This window comes from Heptranchias perlo, chromosome 13, assembly GCF_035084215.1.
Source record: "Heptranchias perlo isolate sHepPer1 chromosome 13, sHepPer1.hap1, whole genome shotgun sequence".
In the NCBI taxonomy this organism is placed as follows: domain Eukaryota; kingdom Metazoa; phylum Chordata; class Chondrichthyes; order Hexanchiformes; family Hexanchidae; genus Heptranchias; species Heptranchias perlo.
The window spans coordinates 60,095,392-60,116,089 of NC_090337.1; the positions used below are offsets into that span (position 1 = coordinate 60,095,392).

The 20,698-nt window shown below is 45.4% G+C and overlaps 1 protein-coding gene across 1 annotated transcript in view; it reads left to right on the top strand.

Moving 5' to 3' along the window:
• The window catches only part of LOC137331640 (alanine--glyoxylate aminotransferase-like), a 45,689-nt gene that overhangs the window by 1,020 nt on the left and 23,971 nt on the right, over window positions 1–20,698 (top strand). The window contains exons 2-5 of the mRNA XM_067995577.1: window positions 4,473–4,665; window positions 9,420–9,484; window positions 10,729–10,829; window positions 16,054–16,124. Of these exons, the coding sequence (XP_067851678.1) occupies window positions 4,473–4,665; window positions 9,420–9,484; window positions 10,729–10,829; window positions 16,054–16,124 (430 nt within the window). The remainder of the gene's footprint in view (window positions 1–4,472; window positions 4,666–9,419; window positions 9,485–10,728; window positions 10,830–16,053; window positions 16,125–20,698) is intronic.

Below are 20,698 nucleotides of genomic sequence, written 5' to 3' on the forward strand. Positions count from 1 at the left end.
ATAACAGGCAGCCCATCCCATACCGCCCCTTGCTTTGCACTTCCGCCCAAGAATTTCTACACCGATAACTCTGTTTTAATCCTCGTCCACTCATTTCTCCATCACCATCTTCTCACTGCAATTATGCATTTGTTTCCCGCTTCTTAACACCCTGGGGCAATTTTAACCTAACCCACCCATCAGGAAATTTACGGGATCGGGTGCAATGCCGTTTTACACCCCACCTGATTTTACTCTCCACTGAAGTCAATGCAGAGTAATATTGGGCGGGGTGTGAAACTGGCATTGCACCCGATCCATGGGTTTCCTGTCAACTGTTTCAGTTGAAGGGAGAAATCTCTGCTGCAGGAGTACTGATGGAAGGTCCCACCCAAAACGATAGCCTGCCTTCTCACTTTCAGATACTAGCTGACTCTCTGGGGGTGATTTTAAACCCCAAGAACGGGTGGGTTGGGGACGGGTGGGAGTTGAAAATAGTTGTTTTTTGGATCGCGACCGCAACCCGGCTTTATTTCCAGGTTTAATGTCGGTGTGTAAAAGTACAGGCTTCCCACTGGGAATGCAAAGTCTGAAAATTTTGCGGTTGCGACCCAAAAAAAACAACTATTTTGAACTCCCACCCACTGCCAACCCACCCGTTCTTATGGTTTAAAATCACCCCCTCTGTGTATTTCTATTGTTTTCTGTTTTGTTTTCAGATTTCCAGCGAGCACAACCTTTCTTGTTTTTTTAACCTTTATGATCTGTCACTGTGATGCCCACAGTGTTTTCAAGTCTAAATCCTAAATTCATAAGATGACATGATAGGTTTAAATAAAGAAGGTCCTTCATGCCCTTTTGAACTGATCCTTCCACAATACCCACCATACACTCTGTCTCCCTGTTACAGTCTATGGCTGTTTCTTAAATGACTCCTGTATCCTGGCCACAACCAGCTGCCTAGTAAACCACCCCAGCTGTTGATCACTCTCTGTGTAAAACTTCCCCTTCACAACTCTGAATAAGCTTTGACTTTGCACACTGCAGTTTTGTCCAGGTTGGAAATGCTCTTTTGTTGCAAACCCCATCCTTTATTAACCGACCGACAGACACACACTGGAATAACCCACTTTTTAGTAGCAGGTTAAATGGTTGTTTTTATCTAGTGAAGTGAGGACTGTTTGAAAACGTAAGGGTAAATTTTCCAATTGCGTGCTCCTGGCATGGAGCTTTGCCCGCCATATTGGAAAATTGCACGCCCATAGCCATGATTTTCCTTTCAAAGGCTCACATGGGAAGAAGCTCATCCTCGCCCAGTACACTGCTCTGTATGCCTTTTGACTAGATTCAAATTAGGAGCAACAGGCGCTCTTACCCTGCAGTCTGGCAAAAAAGAATTCTAACCTTGACTGGGTAGAGGCAGGCTTCGTTGAACACAAAGATTGCCAAACAAAGCTGAGGTTTCTTTAGGGTTCCCGCTCTTCCATTAGCTTTTCCAGTCACCTTTGTCACCCATTTGCCCCATTATAGCTTGATTTGATAGACAAGCCATGAATGTGATTACCCAGTTTGAGATTAAGCCCCATGTAGATTCAAAGTTACAACAAGATTGACACAGTAGTGCGTCATTGAGATGGCACGGGGCCTGTAGGTTGATGCAGTAGTGTGTCACTGAGATGGCACGGGGCCTGTCGGTTGATGCAGTTATGTGTCACTGAGATGTCATGGGGCCTGTAGGTTGATGCAGTAGTGTGTCACTGAGATGGCACGGGGCCTGTAGGTTGATGCAGTAGTGTGTCACTGAGATGGCACGGGGCCTGTAGGTTGATGCAGTAGTGTGTCACTGAGATGTCACGGGGCCTGTAGGTTGATGCAGTAGTGTGTCACTGAGATGGCACGGGGCCTGTAGGTTGATGCAGTAGTGTGTCACTGAGATGGCACGGGGCCTGTAGGTTGATGCAGTAGTGTGTCACTGAGATGGCACGGGGCCTGTAGGTTGATGCAGTAGTGTGTCACTGAGATGGCACGGGGCCTGTAGGTTGATGCAGTAGTGTGTCACTGAGGTGGCACGGGGCCTGTAGGTTGATGCAGTAGTGTGTCACTGAGATGGCACGGGGCCTGTAGGTTGATGCAGTAGTATGTCACTGAGATGTCATGGGGCCTGTAGGTTGATGCAGTAGTGTGTCACTGAGATGTCATGGGGCCTGTAGGTTGATGCAGTAGTGTGTCACTGAGGTGGCACAGGGCCTGTAGGTTGATGCAGTAGTGTGTCACTGAGATGTCATGGGGCCTGTAGGTTGATGCAGTAGTATGTCACTGAGATGTCATGGGGCCTGTAGGTTGATGCAGTAGTGTGTCACTGAGGTGGCACAGGGCCTGTAGGTTGATGCAGTAGTGTGTCACTGAGGTGGCACAGGGCCTGTAGGTTGATGCAGTAGTGTGTCACTGAGGTGGCACGGGGCCTGTAGGTTGATGCAGTAGTGTGTCACTGAGATGGCACGGGGCCTGTAGGTTGATGCAGTAGTGTGTCACTGAGGTGGCACGGGGCCTGTAGGTTGATGCAGTAGTGTGTCACTGAGATGGAACGGGGCCTGTCGGTTGACGCAGTAGTGTGTCACTGAGATGGAACGGGGCCTGTAGGTTGACGCAGTAGTGTGTCACTGAGATGGCACGGGGCCTGTAGGTTGACGCAGTAGTGTGTCACTGAGATGGCACGGGGCCTGTAGGTTGATGCAGTAGTGTGTCACTGAGATGGAACGGGGCTTGTAGGTTGACGCAGTACTGTGTCACTGAGATGGCACGGGGCCTGTAGATTCCTTGCTGCTTTGTACAACCTGATAACACAGTAGTTTAACCTGCCTTGTTATCAGAACTTGTGTTCAGTGAATCAAACAATGAAATAGGCAGGACTATCCCATTGATAAGAATCCTTTGAAGTTGGAATGTCTTTGTGGGTGTTTGTTGCCTTAACCCTTCTGCTATTGCTACATCTGCTAGAAAATTCATAGACTGCAGAGTAACAATTTAAGTAGTTTTCCTTGACTGCAGAAACAGATCTAATTTGACAGGTTATTTATTTTCTTGAATGGCTCTCTAGTGTCTGCCTGGTGGCTAGTGTAAAGTGCACTAAATTTTGGTTCCTACCCAACTTCACAGGGCTCAATTTACAGGTGTGTGCTCTTGGCAGGAGTCTCACTCACCGAGGGAGCGCACTGAAAAACCACAGGCACACGCCTCACGATTTTTGATGGACGGAAAATCGTGGGGCGCACAGCATGTGATTTCTTCATGCGCACTGCTGGCAGGCGAAGGTCCATTCTGGGAGTGTGGTCTCATACAATTGCCACTTACTCCTGCTGCACGCTATCTTTTATATTGTGCTTGTGATCTTCAGAGAGCGACGTCTACACACTGATTCACTTCTAAAAATGGCTCCCTCTTCCCAGCAGCAGAAGCATAGACCCACCAAACAAAGAAAGGCACTTTAAGGAACAGACACCACCAGGCACCTCAGAAAGATCTTACAGCAACTCAACAGGCTCTGATTTAACTCTTTGTCCTGCCCAGTAGCACGGAGCAGGGGTTGGGGAAAAATTGTGTTGCAATCCAACCGGGATATAGGATAATTCACAGAAATGTATAAATATGTAACGATGAAATCAGATGAGGTGCAAGAAAAATGGAAAAATGTTGGAGGCACACATGCAGGTCGATCAGCATCTGTGCAGAGAAAGAAAGCAGGTTAACATTCCGACAAAGGAGGGGGCATTTTCTGATATGGGTACAGTCTCCACCCAAATGGTTAGAAAAGGCTTTCCTGCTGACGTGAATGGAACTGTGCTGTTTGTACCCAGTTTTCAAAGGTCAGTTCATTAATATAATTATGTATTTTTAGCTGCAGATTTAGATAGGTGACAGAACCACACTAGTACTACAGCAGAAAATTGCATATGAGTGAAATATAAAGGGATAGGGATAGAAATGCGGAGACGTTACAACACGGACACAGGCCATTCGGCCCATCCGGTCTGTGTTGGCGTTTACCTTCCATTTGAGCAAATAGTCCTAACCCAGCCCATTCCCGTATCCCTTTATCCCCCTTTCCTACATCCACCTATACAATCTAATCTTGGATGTTGACATAGTTTCTGCCTCAACCACTAACCCTTGAAGTGAATTCCACAGCTTCACAACTCTATGTGCAAAGAAGTTTCTCTTGTTCTAAATCTCTTACATTTAATCTTATATCCATGGCCCCTCATTCTCGGATACAGTCTGTTTCAATCTTTGCCTGAAATGTCAGAACTTCTATTTTCTCTTTCAGAGAGTATTTGTCAGAATTTTCTATTTTTTTTTGGATTTTCAACATTTCCAGTTTTTTTTTTAACCTTAAGTGCATTTCTTTTTAAAATTCAGCCACAAATAGCTCAGAACAACTTCCGAAGCTCTAGTGCTCCTATTGAGTGTGTCACCATTTCCTTCTCTTGGTTCAGATTATGGACGACGTAAAGGCTGGGATACAGTATGCCTTTCAAACCACAAACAACTTGACTCTGGCAATCAGTGGCTCTGGTCATGCAGCTATGGAAGCAGCCTTAGTTAATGTGGTGGAGCCAGGAGATGTGGTGCTAATTGGAATTCACGGCGTGTGGGGTGAAAGGGCAGCGGACATCGCTGAGAGAATTGGTACGAGTTCTACATCTTCCTTCTGTGATAACTCTGTATATTGTGTGCATCAGACTTCAATTTTTTCCCATTTTATTTCATTAAAAAGAACACAGGGGTAATTTGAATCTAACCTGGCTGTTGGGAAACTGGCCGGATTGGGTGTAATGCTGGTTTTATTCCCCACCCAATTTTACTCTCCACTGAAGTCAATGGATTGTAATGTAGGGCAGGGTATAAAACCGGCATTCCATCCGATCCCGTGGGTTTCCTGACGGGCAGATTAGATTAAAATCGTCCCGATACTTTCATCAGTGCAACTGGACTTTTTCTTAACAGTCTATTGACAGGGGATGGATTTGATGTATCGAGAATATTAGTACAATTATAAATTTATTCTTTCCTCCTTTCTGGAGCCTCCTGTGCCAAGCACCATCCCGGGACGTAAGGGTCTAATGTCAGGTCTCCACCAGTGTCTGAAACCAGCCACAAGGAGGAGCAGAAAGGATGTCCCCATGGAAGGCGACCAGTTAAACTCAAAGCTGTGGTGATTCAGAGTAAAACTAGGGAATGGGTAAGAAATTGGCTGAAGGGTACTGGTTAGAGGAGTCATGTCAAAGTGAGGTGGAAGTACTGAGCTCAGTGTCGGGACCACTACTGTTTCTAATTTACACCAATGACTTGCACTCAGTAACTCAATGCAAATAGGTCAAATTTACGATTGGTACTAAACTGGGAGGGGCAGCGGAATCAGAGAAGGCAGCTCAGGAATTATAGAATGAGTTGGACAAAATATGTAAGCAGGCAGATGAAATCTAATGCAGACAAGTGTAAAGTATTGCATGTAAGAAGGAAAAATGGTCAACATTTGTATTCGATGAATAATGCTGAAATAACCAAGGATGAAGTTGAAACAGATCTAGAAACCTTAGTAGACTTTTAATGCTCAACATGTCCAACTAATGCAAAGCATCAATCAACAAAGCCAACGTTAAACTCTAAAGCCAAAACAGTGTATTACAAATCAGAGGAAGTTGTGATAGAGCTGTACAGTACTCTGGGCAGACTGCACCTTGAGAACTGTGTCCAGTTCTGGTTGATAAAAAACAAGGAAGACATTTAAGCACCAGAGGCAGTGCAGAGAAGAGCTATGAAGCTGACCTGGGGGGGGGGTAGTTTTAACCCCCAAGAATGGGTGAGTTGGGGGCGGGTGGGAGGTTAAAAATAGTTGTTTTTTGGGTCGTGACTGCAAAATTTTCTGATTTTGCATTCCCAGTGGGAAGCCTGTACTTCTACGCAACCACATTAAACCTGGAAGTGGAGCCCAGTTGCGGTCGCGACCCAAAAAACAACTATTTTCAACTCCCACCCGACTCCAACCCACCCGTTCTTGGGGCTTAAAATTCCTCCCCACGTGTCAGAGGTTTGAATTTTAAGGAAAGGCTGGACAGACCTGGGATTTTCAGCATGGAGAAGAGGCATCTAAGAGGTAATCTTCTAGAGGTAAATGGTATGGAAAAGGTTAATGTACTTTAAATTAAATTGTGGGGTGGAACAAGGGGACACAGGCCCAAACTAGTAAATGGTCATTTTGGGACTAATCTCAGGAGGTTCTTTTTCTCACAGAGAATGATCAGCACTTGGAGTGGACTTCCAGATGGAGCGGAGGAGGCGAAAACCCTGGAATCATTTAAGAAATAATTAAATGCAGAAATTAGGGGAGTGTGGGGTCCTTCCACATGGATAAATAAGACGGGCTGAATGGCCTTCCTTATCTGAGAATATATTGTGACCGACCCCCACCGCTCTGATATTGTGACCGACCCCCACCGCTCTGATATTGTGACTGACCCCCACCGCTCTGATTCCTCCACTTTATTGTGCTTGACCTCTCCCTGTAATGGTAAATCTGAGATCGGGTTCTTGTCAGGTAATGAATAGTTGACATGACCTAACCTGCTCACTCTTCTCACATTTCACCCAATGGTCTAGTCAAGTGCTCCCAGATAAATGCAACACAATCAGATGAGGAGTAGTCGCATTCCTGAAGGCTTCATTCACAGGACAAAAGTCTCTTATTCTGTAACTGATTCTCTGCTTATCTCCCATGCTAATTCTTTCTGTCTCCATCACTTTATCTTTGTCTTCCACTCATTCTGTATCCCACTTTCCCTCTTTCAGTATGGCTCTCACACACTTTTGTTGTCTCTGTATCTCTCCATTTGTTTCCAACTCTTTCTCTCTCCCTCTTTCTGCAAGCCTGTCTTTCCTTCTGTGTGCTCTCTGCCCTCTGTCTCCCACTCTGTCCGTTTGTCTCACCCACTTGCAGTTTCTCCCTTTCTGTACATCTCACACTCTTACAGCGAGGAACTGGATCTCCACATTTGCTGGTCTTCATGTCGTTGTCAGACTAGATATGGTGCCCTAGCCTGACTGGCACATTTGGGAGCCACTGCAACATCTGCAGGTGAGAAAGAAACTGAGGCCAAGGGTGGAAGGGATCGTCGACTTTGGGTCAAGACAATATCTGGGACCAGCAGGTGAGCTGGAAGGGAGCAGAAGGTTGGACTTGTCCTAGGAGGAACTAGGAGCCAGTGCTGGGTTGAGCAATAGTGAGAGTCCAAGAACTGGCCTGGGAGGTAGCAGACACAGGTGGCTTGGAATCAGAAGACTAGGGCCTGGGGATGGGAGGGGGATGAGGGGGTTGGAATTGGGGCATGGGCTGTGGAAGAGAGAGACTGCAGCCTGGGGCTGCTGCTGGAGCTGGTAAAGAGCGAAGGAAGCAAGGGAGAGGAGTGGCTGCAGCTTCTGGCTTGGGGTTATTGGGAGGAAGACTTGCTCGAGGTTTGGAATTATTAATGTTACAGTTACTGAAATGGAAAAGATGTAAAGATGACAGCAAAAGCATTTAAATACTCACTCACTTTTCCTCCTGCTTTTTTTCTTGGGTGAGTATACCTAGAAGTAAGCTGACTTGGCTCAGGAGTTTCCTCTCCCTGATCAGCAATCATTGCTATTCCCTCTTAGGCTCCTCTACCATCCCTCAAAGGTACATTACTGCTCCCACTCACGGCTTGGTGAGTTCTTCAGCACCACAATGGAGTACGTCCATGGGCGGCTGGACGATGGTCTGAATTTTGCTGATGTCCTGCTCGCATTTGGTTTTCAAGCCCTTTGGTGACTTGGATGTGTCTGGGTGCTTAGTGCTGGTTCTGGTTTCTGATGCTGGATACCAACCCTCTTTCTGGGCATTGTTGAGAGGGAAAGGGGTTGGGGAGTGGCAGAGATCACACAGTGATACTAAGAAGGTTGGACAGGGAGACATCAGTGGTGGCTAAGGAATCAAGGCAAGCCGCTGGCGGCTCACACTCACTACGGGAACTCACACGGAGGAAAAAAGGCTGTTTGACTGGGCCAGGCAGTGCTCTCAATTTTCCATTTCCCTCCTTTCTTTTCTGTTTTTCCTTCTTCTCTTCTCCCCCTCTTAGACTGTTAATGCCAACTGGGAGTTGTGTGTCGGGCCCTGCATGGGGGAAGGGGTGGGGGGCTAAGATAAAGTTAAGTTAAAGTAAGTGGAGCAATTGAAAGGTGGGGTGAATAATTTTTTGAGTAAGTTTGTGATTTGTTTTTGGCGAATTCTTGAAACTGGGATTTCTAGCTAGGTTGGTTGGAACCGTCATGTGGGCTGATTTTTTTTTTGTGTGTTTGATTGGTTGTTTTTTGTGAAATGTCTGTGCCTGACTGTTTCTTGTTGAATTTTTTGTGTAAAATACGATTGGAACTGGCAATTTTTGATACCAATAAGAAACAATAGAAGCATTGAACCAATTAGAATGTTTCAACAGGGCCTACACTAAACCAATCAGAAACCGCGCACGTACGACTTCAAACAGAAGCAGGACAGACACAATAATGTGATCATACAAACAAGGATACATTTTGTAACTGGGAGCACAGATTGGAGAAATTAATGACCGCAAAACTGAGAGCACTGCAAATAAGATGGGCTGACCTCCATTCCAATCTGTACTCCAACTGAGCAAGACTCTACCCCTGCTCCAAGTCTTGCTCACATAATTTACCCTAAACACTAATCTCATGACTTAGTTTACATAGGGTTGCCAACTCTGGTTGGACGTATTCCTGGAGGTTTCATCACATGACCTCCTGCCTCCAAACACCTTTTTTCCCCATCTCCAATATTTTTATAACTAATAAACAAAAGTGTTTAAAGAAAATGAAAAAAAAAACACTTTATTTTTAATGCCACTTCGATTTTTCTCCTGGTTTGCTCATAGCACTGTCCAGGAGATTGATCTTTAATTCCTGGAGGGCTGGCAACCCTAAGTTTACTGCTGTATTTTGTACCAAACAGAATAGACGAAGATTTTGTGAAAACGCACCAACCTAAAGCAGCCCCTGAATCCTCAGCTATCTCATGTCTTCAGCACTTGCCTGAGACTTCACCCTGATAAAATGTTCCTCAGGTTGGAAGGTCCTTCACGGTGAAGGTGACCATATCTGCCACAGATGTCTCTATTAGAGCCCTGGGCCAATGCCAATCGGCTGAACAAACCTGCAGTCTGGTGCTAGACTGTGTCCAAAGAGGACACCTGCAGTCAGGGCATAATTGAAATCAGACAGCAATTAAGTAAGACTTTCGGGCCTTAAAAATCCTGAGGTTTCTGTTAACTTGACAGCAGCCAGTTGTAACGTACAGCTCTAGAAGAAGGCTCGACACTATAGTGAAGCTGTCCGTTCTCTTTGTATTTAAGGCGGAGATGTCAGGAAATTTGTAAAACCTCCAGGGGAAGATTTCACCTTGCAAGAAATCGAGCAGGTTTGTGACTGCGCATCTGCCTGCATGTGCATGTGTGCGCAAATGTATTTGTGTGTCTGTGTCCACATGTGTCTGTTTGTGTATCCGCCTCTTCTCCCTCCTATGAAAGTATAAGGGTGAATTTGGTGACAGTTACCTGGATACAATGGTTCAGACGGACTGTTTAGTTCCAGTCCCCTAAATCACAGAGACTGCTGTTTGTAAGATTTATAACCTCGTTTGGAATAAACTGAAATCTCGATCAGTTTACTGATTGACTGAAAAGTCAGTGCGGTGGGGTTGGATAGACATGCTACAGCGCCACCTGCTGACCAATCAGTGTGTTTGTGCATCCAGACCAAAGGAGGCTCTTCACCATACATCACGGCCTTAAGTTAGAATCTCTCGCTCATCAAAGCACTTGTATTCTGGTGCTGTTAGCCAGCAAGCAGCCCCCTCTCCAAGGATTAAATAATGGCGGGCATATGTGAGGGGTTGTAACTGAGGACTGGCAGCTCAGATGAAAGACAAGCACAGTGGTTGAGTTTACGTGAACTGACCTGTATGAAGGTGAGCCCATCACCGCTCAGTTCAAACACAAAGGAAAGGAAACTTGGGTGATCCTGCACACTCATCCACAGCAGGGCTGAGGTAACCCATCCCCAAACACTGATCCACGAGTAGAGAAGTGTTATCTCCCAGCGCGTGTGGGCTAGTGCAAAGCTTAGAAGCACGGAGACAGCCAGAGTCCTCATGGAACTATTATTAGATTTTCTCCTTCGAGGACGTCCTGCAGTATAGTAACAAGATTTGTGGCTCAGAGTTCAGCCCTGCTATTAGGGGGAGACACTGAGTACTCTCCCCACCCCAGGCTCCACTAATCATATTGTAAGCCTGGTTTGTCACCTACCCACTCGGTAAGGGAGTGATACGAGGCCAATTGATGGGGGAAGTGATTATTATAAATTCTCACAGCAGAGTGAGAAAAAGCTTCGTGACGTGAGCGAGATCGGCAATCAATGAGTAGATGTGAGGCTGAGAAGGAGCCTATTTGCTCACGTAGAAAAAATTTTGTTCCTGATTCAAGGCGGCCAGTGCTATATATGGATGCATGAAGCATGTTAAACAGCACTAGGTAGAAAGGGGGCACAGTCAATAGCAGTGGGGATGAATGGTTCTGAATGTTGGCTTGTTGGTTGTTGTATTGGTTGACGTTGCTTTCGGCCTCTGTAGATGTCATGTAAAAGATTTGCTTTGTTTCTCAGGCTCTGATACGGCACAAGCCCATTCTGTTTTTCATCACACACGGGGAATCCTCCTCGGGCGTGGTTCAGGAGATGGAAGGGATGGGAACTCTCTGCCACAAGTAAGTATACACCAATCACTCAGCACAGGCTCAACAATGCCATGGGAGATCTTTAATCTTCAAATTTTGTTCTTCCTCGTTTTCCTGTTCTTTATTCAATAATCTGCAAACCTGCTGGTATTTACTGAAAAGAAACCCCAACTGCTGTCTTCCTGTCCCTGCAGTAGCTGCTCCTTTTGCCCCGCTTTCCAAAGCTTTCTCCCAACGTCTGTGTGACTCCTCATCTCCAACCCTCTTCTACCCTGATGCTCCTAAAGCTTTTGGCTCAACTTTCTCTTCTTCTCTAACTCTAATCTCGGTGACCTTGATAAAGACCATCCCTCCATTGCTCCATTCTTTTCCACCATTACGACAGAGCAGTTTTTGTCCCTATTATATCCGTTCAATCCTTCACTGTCTGGGTTCCAATAAGACCTCTGGTCCTATTGTCCACAATATGTTTGCCTCCACATTTAACCCTGTCCCATGCCATCTCTTCAGATTCTTCTATTCCCATTCCAACATCCATTCTCATTGGAAATTTGCTCCTGTTCATCCGAGACCACCCCTCTCCTGTTACCCATCGTTACTTTCTAAAGTTATCGAAGCTGCTGTAAACTCTCCACCTTGAAAGTTCTGGCCTAACCTATACTTGCCTTTCAACAGGCCTGTGACATACATACCTCTACAGCAATCTTGTCACTGCTTTGGGATTTGTTGCCATTATATTGTTCAAGGCTATCTAATTTATCCTCAAATTGCTCAATCTGTGCTTTAGCTGATGGCTCATCATCTGACTTGTTTTCATCAATTCAGGGGTTCCAAAGGGTTATCTGTTTTTTCTTCTACTCCATTTCTTCTGTTGATCAAGGGTCTGCTCTACTCATCATCCAACATCAGAGACACATTTGATAATGATCCTTCTGTATCCTTATCAATCTATATGATCTTCACTCCTCTTGCAGTTTAGTGGCTACATTTCAAGGCTTTGATCTCCACAGTCTTCAATGTGGAAATGAAAATCTTGTTTATTTCAGTTTTTCACAGACACAGATTCCATCCTTTGTCCATCTATTGGCATTTTTCATCTCACTATCTCCTCTGATCTAAAATTGAATTACCACAACTTCTCCATTGCAAAAGCTGCCATTGAGAAACTCGCTTTGAGTTTGAGTAGTTTCAATTGGATTGCAAAGGATGGAGTTCCACACCAAGAGTGTGAATTTGTAAAATCTACACTCTAGTTCCTGGGCCCACAGTGCAAAAGATGCCAGTAGTTCATCACAGATTGACAATGAATTGGCAATCTCACCTTAGAGAAACCACAGGAGGTGTTGGAAGTGGAACTGTCACATTGGTGCAGGTGGGGTTAAGGCTTATAGTTGAAGCAGTGTAGAGGGAGCTTTACGCTCTACTTAGCCTGTGCTGTGCCTGACCTGGGAGTGTTTAATGGGACATTGTAGAGGGAGCTTTACTCTGTATCTAACTCCTGCTGTACCTGACCTGGGAGTGCTTGTTAGCAAAGCGAGGAGCTTTTCCTTTATCAGAAGCAAAACGCTGTGGATGCTGGAAATCTGAAATAAAAACAGAAAATGCTGAAAATACTCAGCAAGTCAGGCAGCAACTGTGGAGAAAGAAACAGAGTTAACGTTTCAGGTCGAAGACCTCTACATTGGGGAGAGCAAATGCAGACTGGGTGATCGTTTTGCTGAACACCTCCGCTCAGTCTGCAAGTGTGACCCTGACCTGCCGGTCGCTTGCCATTTTAATTCCCTGTCCCACTCCCACTCTGATCTTTGTGTCCTCGGCCTCTTACACTGTTCCAATGAAGCTCAACGGAAGCTCGAGGAGCAGCACCTCATCTTTCGTTTAGGCACTTTACAACCTACTGGACTCAACATTGATTTCAATAATGTCAGCCTATAACCACTGCTCCCATTTTTTTTGTGGGACTGCAGGTGCTGGTGGTGGTTCTGCTGTTGCCATTTACAGCTCCTCCAGACCCATCTTTTGTTTCTTTACCTGTCCCATTACCACCCTCCTTGCCTTGCACCACCCTTTTGTCATTTAATCACTCTTTTCCTCTACCCTATCACCGACCTTCCCTTTTGTTCTTTCCTCCCCACCCTCCCCCCCCCCCCTTCCCTGGTTCTGTACTTGATTAAAAACTGTTAACTCTTTAACATCTTCCAGTTCTGATGAAAAGTCTTCAACCGGAAATGTTAACTCTGTTTCTTTCCCTAAAGTTGCTGCCTGACTTGCTGAGTATTTCCAGCATTTTCAGATTTTCCTTTATATTGATCTTACTGATAAAGGAGGCAGACCGAACTAAAATGGAAAATTGACTATTGAAATATCGGGTAGATTTTCCAAGTGTTTGATCATTGAAATGGTTGACATTTTCCAATATTCACTTGTGGTGGATGAGGAATATCACAGTGACTCAAAAAATCTACCCTATAGTGGAAACTCTAGTTTCCTAATTATGACGATTAAGTGTTATCACCAGTTCATTGTTCATGTAGAGCCCTTGCCAATTTCATATCCATCTTGGAGGTTAGATGCCCAACACATTTACCATGAACCCTGATCTGAGACCCATATCCTAGTTGCCCTGTGGGCATTAAGAGACAACCACATAGTGTGGGACTGGAGTTACATATAGATCAGACAGGGTAGGGATCATAGTGAACCAGTTGGGATTTGACAACAATCCAATAGCTCCCATGTCCAGTAGCTTTCATGATCATTCTTTCTGGTACCTGCCCACAAATCTTCTGGTGGTCAGTGGTCAGGGACAGGAGGATGTGTCTGCGAGTCAGGCAGGTATGGGGACCCAGGATGTAGTGATGGAGGAGCCTCAGCCCTTTACCTTGTCCAACAGATACAAAGTACTTGCTGCCTGTATGGATGAGAGCAAGGACTGTAGGGAGGATGGGAAACTGATCACAGCACCGTGGTACAGGAGGCCATTCAAGTGCGGGAGAGTAAAAAGGAATGTGTTAGTGGTAGGGGATAGTATAGTCAGGGGGATAAACAATGTTCTCTGCAGCTACGACCGGGAGTCCCGAAGGCTGTGTTGCCTGCCCGGTGCCAGGGTTAAGGATATCGCCTCATGGCTGGAAAAGAACTTGGAGCATGAGGGGGAGGATCCAGTTGTCGTGGTTCACATAGGAATCAACGACACAGGTAGAAATAGGAATGAGGTTCTGCTGAGGGAGTTAGGGTGAGCTAGAGTCCAAATTAATAAGCAGAACCTCAAAGGTAATAATCTCTGGATTACTACCTAATTCACGCGCAAATTGGCATAGGGTCAAACAGATTAGAGAAATAAATGCATGGCTCAAAGAGTGGTGTGGGAGACAGGGGTTTTGATTTGTGGGGCACTGGCACCAGTACTGGGAAAAGAGGGAGCTGTTCCGTTGGGACGGACCCCACTTAAACCGGGCTGGGACCAGTGTCCTGGCAAATCGAATAACCAGGGCTGTAGATAGGGCTTTAAACTAAAAGCAGGGTGGGGGTCAGGTGAGAGGAAATTAAGAGATCGAAAGAGAAAAGTCAAGGCAATAGAGCAGTGTAGTGATTTGGGTAAAGATAAGCAGAGGGTGACAGGAAGGGACAGAGAGTTTAATGGCAATAGAGCATCAGCGAATAAGGTCAAAGCATAATATCATGTTGACTCTGCCTAATCACGATATGATTTTCTCAGTGCCCTATTCCACTTCCTTAATAACGGATTCCAGCATTTTTCCCAAGACTGATGTCAGGCTAACTGGCCTGTAGTTCCCTGTTTTCTTTCTCCCTCCTTTCTTGAATAGTGGTGTTACATTTATTACCTTCCAATCCATTGGGACCGTTCTAGAATCTAGGGAATTTTGGAAGATCACAACCAATGCATCCACTATCTCTGCAGCCACCTCTTTTAGAACCCTAGAATGTAGGCCATCAGGTCCAGGGGATTTGTCGGCTTTTAATCCTATTAATTTCTCCAGTACTTTTTCTTTACTAATATTAATTACTTTAAGTTCCTCACTCTCATTAGACCCTTGGTTCCCCATTATTTCTGGTATGTTTTTTGTGTCTTCTACTGTGAAGACGGATACAAAATACTTGTTTAACGTCTCTGCCATTTCCTTATTTCCCATTATAATTTCTCCTGTCACAGTCTCTAAGGGACCCACGTTTACTTTTGCTGCTCTCTTCCTTTTTACATACTTGTAGAAGCCATTACAATCTGTTTTTAGATTTTTTGCTAGTTTACTCTCGTATTCTATTTTCTCCCTTTTTATCAATTTTTTGGTCATTATTTGCTGGTTTCAAAAACTCTCCAATCCTCAGGCTTACTACTCTTCTTCGCAACATTATAAGCCTCTTCTTTTAATCTAATACTATCCTTAACTTCTTTAGTTAGCCACAGATTCTAAGAGGGCTTGACAGGGTAGACGCTGAGAGAATGTTTCCCCTGGCTGGAGAGTCCAGAACTAGGGGACCTAATCTCAGGATAAGGGGTCAGACATTTAGGACTGAGATGAGGAGGAATTTCTTCACGCAGAGGGCCGTGAATATTTGGAATTCTCTACCCAAGAGGGCTGTTAATGCTCAGTCATTGAGGATATTCAAGACTGAGATCGATAGATTTTTTTGGGGCACTAAGGGAATCAAGGGATATGGGGATCAGGTGGGAAAATGGAGTTGAGGTCGAAGATCAGCCCTGATCTTATTGAATGGTGGAGCAGGCTTGAGGGGTCGTATGGCCTACTCCTGCTCCTATTTCTTATGATCTTTTATCACTGGAATTATTGAATTCAATTTTAATTCATTTCAATTGAAATTGCCATGCTGGGATTTGAACTCAGAACCTCTGGGTTGCTAGTACCTTGACCACTAGGTTACCATACCTAATTTGTATGAGAATTAACACAGTTGATACTACAGTGAATAATTCACCATGCTCAATGTTGGAATCAGTGATGGAGAACAGAAGAATAGCACAAAAAGAAAATACCAATCAGCCCATTCTGCCATTTTGAGGTATTTTCAGGAGTTCCACCTCTTCACTAATGCCCCCTCCCCTCCATTTTCCCCGCTGAAGCAGGAATCTGTGCCTTTTTGAATGTTACAAATGACTAACATTCACTGATCTACTGAATGTTGGAAAAGGTCCATTAATGTATCAATGAACTGATCCTGTAGTGCTTAAACACCTCCTTCTACCCATCTTTAATGCTGTTCTACTTCTTTCTAGGCATAATTGTTTGCTGCTGGTTGACTCTGTTGCCTCTCTGGGAGGGGTCCCTCTCTACATGGATAACCAGGGTATGTATTCTTAACAAGAGTAGGCCATCCAATCCATCTGCCTCCCTTTATCATTTAATTCCTGTTTTGAGACCCAGGGATAGAAATTGGACCTCGTTGCACATAATTGATTCTAGAGAGGATTGATTACCTTTCTAAAAATGAAAAAATTCCTCCCTTAGGAGCATTTTAAAATTTTTACACCCTTTTCTCTTTGGCCTTTCTGGGCCTCGTCATCGGAGTGGTATGCTGCCACTCTGATTTTCCTGTTGGGATGGGTACCTCTGCTGCCTCCATCATGTGGGCACCTCCATTATTTAAATGACCCTGTCCCCCCGATTTGTAACAGGGTCTATGACGACGGCCGCAGGCAGATGGGAGTCCTGCTCCACCGCACTTTTGCTAGTGGAACAGGATTGCTAGAATTTCGGGCCTTTAACCATTTTCATGCTGTTTTAACCTGGGTCTCACGCCTTTCTCGTTCTCTGAATTCTTTCCACTGCCTGACACTTTTCTTAAGCTTGATGACCACAAGTGCTTTGTAAAAACTATCAATATTGAAGCCCATGGAATAATCGATACAAAATTGACTAAGTGACAGGAAACAGAGAGTAGTGGTGAACGGATGTTTTTCGGATTGGAGGAAGGTATACAGTGGTGTTCCCAGGGGTCGGTACTAGGACCACTGCTTTCTTTGATATATATTAATGACTTGGACTTGGGTGTACAGGACACAGTTTCCAATTTTGCAGATGGCACAATACTTGGAAGTGTAGTAAACAGTGAGAAGGATAGTAATAGACTTCAAGATTAATAAGGAGGGAGAAATTAGAGTACGTGAGAAAGCTAGCTAGAAATATAAAAATGGAAAGTAAGAGTTTCTACAGGTATTTAAAAAGGAAAAGAGTAAGTAAAGTGAGCATTGGCCCTCCAGAGAGTGAGTCTGGGGAATTAATAATGGAGAATAAGGAAATGACGGATGAATTGAACAGATATTTCATGTACGTCTTCACTGTAGAGGATAAAAATAACATGCTAGAAATAATTGTGAATCAAGAGGTGAAAGGGAGGGAGGAATTTAAAACATTTACAATCACCAGGGAAAGGGTTCTGAAAAAAAGTATTAGAACTAAAAGCTGACAAGTCCCCAGGTCCTGAAGAACTTCATCCTAGGGTCTTAAAAGAAGCGGCTGCAGAGATAGTAGATGCATTGGTATTAATTTCCAAAATTCCCTAGATTCTAGAAGGGTCCCATCAGATTGGAAAATAGCGAATGTAGCTCCTCTATTTAAGAAAGGAGGGAGACAGAAAGCAGGAAACTCCAGGCCAGTTAACTTAACATCTGACATAGGGAAAATGCTAGAATCTATTATTAAGGAGGTTATAGCAGGGCACTTAGAAAATCTCAATGCAATCAGGCAGAGTCAACACGGTTTTGTGAAAGGGAAATGGTGTTTGACTAATTTACTAGAGTTCTTTGCAAAAGTAACAAGCAATGTGGATAAAGGGGATCCTGTGGATGTGGTGTACTTGGAATTCCAGAAGGCTTTTGACAAGGTGCCACATCAAAGGCTACTACACAAAATAAGAGCTCATGGTTTAGAGGGTAACATATTAGCATGGATAAAGGATTGGTTGCTAACAAGAAACAGAGAGTAGACATAAATGTGTCATTTTCAGATTGGGAAGATGTAACGAGTGGAGTGTCACAGGGATCAGTGCTTGGGCCTCAACTATTTACAGTCTATATCAATGACTTGGATGAAGGGACTGAATGAATGGTTGCTAAATTTACAAAGGTAGGTAGGAAAGTAAGTTGTGAAGAGGACATAAGGGGCATCATTTTAGCACCCGCTATCGGGTGCGTTCCTGGCGGGGGGCTCTGAAAATCAGAGAATCCCGGAGCAGGCCCGGAGCCCGGCTCCAACCCGCCCACTTCCGGGTTCCCCACTGACGCGCCGGCGTGCGTGCGCGGCCCCCGCTGGTGGGAATCCCGCAGGCAATTAAAGCCAGCGGGATGCCACTTGAACGTATTTATTTTGCTTGTTCAGGTCATTAACTGACCTGATTAAGGGATTATGTGAGGAGGGGTGGGATTTTATAGAAAACTGGGACTGTTTCCCATACTGGGGGAAACACTCCCAGTTCAAATGGACCTGTTGCAGCTGTCAGCATGTGGCAGCTGCAAAGGTCCATTTGACAGGTAGTGGGGGGAGACCCTCACTCATTGCAGGAGGCCACTCTGTCACTTTGGACAAAGTTTGGCCTCCACCACACTCCTCCTGACAAGAAAATTCACCAACTTGCACACTTACCCCGGTGTCCAGACACATGTACCTACCTTGCGGACCCCCTCAGATGTAGATCTTCCGGATGGGGGCCGCCGTAGCTGCAGTCATGACCTCCTCGGAGGGCGAACAGCCTCACCAGCCTCGCCATCCACGCCGTCCACCTCTGACACGTGGAGCTCCACAACACAGTGCTGTGACACATCCACCTGCACAGCAGGAGGGAGGGCTCCCGCAGAGAGAGATGCGTCGCAGAGGGCACTACCCTCGCCACAGGGTCCACAGACCGAGGCTCAGCTTCCTGGACCTCTCTGAGCAGCAGTGCACACGGAGGCTCAGAGTCACTCGACATGTAGTCGTGGACATCTGCAGCCTCCTTCATGCCAAGCTGCTCCCGGCTGGCCCGAGCACCATCTTCTTACCTGTCGTTGTCAAAGTCACCACTGCCCTCAACAACTTCTCCTCCGCATCCTTCCAGGGTGCCACCGGGGACATCGCCGACGTCTCTCAGTTATCTGCACAAAAGAGCCCTGCAAATACACCTACACCCACACTGCAGTGACACAATGGGTGGCATCAGTTGTGGGTCTTCATAGTGATCCTCAGGAAAGGGCATTATTGCACAAACCAGACAAGATTCGCAAAGACGTGGCAGTAGTGGTGCCAATATAATATGTAATGTGAGTTGGTCAGAAATTCAATATAAGTAACAACCATGACAAACCCTCAAACACCCTTGTGCATCCCCTTCATGCTCACGACACGTTTGCCTTATGCTGCCTACTGCACATATGTGATGCATGACCTGTGACTGCAGCACAGGTAGTGGCAGGTTGAGTGAGGCTGACCGTGAAAGAGATGCACGAGAGGGTGAGTATCAGATAGAGCCATGAGATTGTATGAGGATTGGGTTGAGTGGTAGTGGCGGGATGAGTACTGGCGAGGTGAGTCAGTGCAGGTAAGATGAGGATGAGGTTTGAGTGGGTGTGAGGGGTGATGTGACAGAGTAGTGTTGGCAGTGCAGAAGGAGGCAGGCCGCTTCCTCCCTCCCGCCGGGGGAAAGATCTCTGTCCTCCCCCTCCTCCTCACCCCATCTATTGATACCTGGAGTGAGGCATCATTAAACTGGGAGCAGCCTTCCCCCTGGGCTGCTCCATGCTTTAATTTTTTCTATTTGTTGCAGCATCTGTCAGTGGAGGACTGCCCCTTTAAATAGAGCTCCTCCAGCTGACAGATCTTACTGCGCATGCACAGCCCGCCCGACGCGCAGATCATAGAATCATAGAATCATAGAAGTTACAACATGGAAACAGGCCCTTCGGCCCAACATGTTCATGTCACCCAGTTTATACCACTAAGCTAGTCCCAATTGCCTGCACTTGGCCCATATCCCTCTATACCCATCTATACCCATGTAACTGTCCAAATGCTTTTTAAAAGACAAAATTGTACCCGCCTCTACTACTGCCTCTGGCAGCTCGTTCCAGACACTCACCACCCTTTGAGTGAAAAAATTGCCCCTCTGGACCCTTTTGTATCTCTCCCCTCTCACCTTAAATCTATGCCCCCTCGTTATAGACTCCCCTACCTTTGGGAAAAGATTTTGACTATCGACCTTATCTATGCCCCTCATTATTTTATAGACTTCTATAAGATCACCCCTTAACCTCCTACTCTCCAGGGAAAAAAGTCCCAGTCTGTCTAACCTCTCCCTATAAGTCAAACCATCAAGTCCCGGTAGCATCCTAGTAAATCTTTTCTGCACTCTTTCTAGTTTAATAATATCCTTTCTATAATAGGGTGATCAGAACTGTACACAGTACTCCAAGTGTGGCCTCACCAATGCCCTGTACAACTTCAACAAGACATCCCAACTCCTGCATTCAATGTTCTGACCAATGAAACCAAGCATGCCGAATGCCTTCTTCACCACCCTATCCACCTGTGACTCCACTTTCAAGGAGCTATGAAGCTGTACTCCTAGATCTCTTTGTTCTATAACTCTCCCCAACGCCCTACCATTAACGGAGTAGGTCCTGGCCCGATTCAATCTACCAAAATGCATCACCTCACATTTATCTAAATTAAACTCCATCTGCCATTCATCGGCCCACTGACCCAATTTATCAAGATCCCGTTGCAATCCTAGATAACCTTCTTCACTGTCCACAATGCCACCAATCTTGGTGTCATCTGCAAACTTACTAACCATGCCTCCTAAATTCTCATCCAAATCATTAATATAAATAACAAATAACAGCGGACCCAGCACCGATCCCTGAGGCACACCGCTGGACACAAGCATCC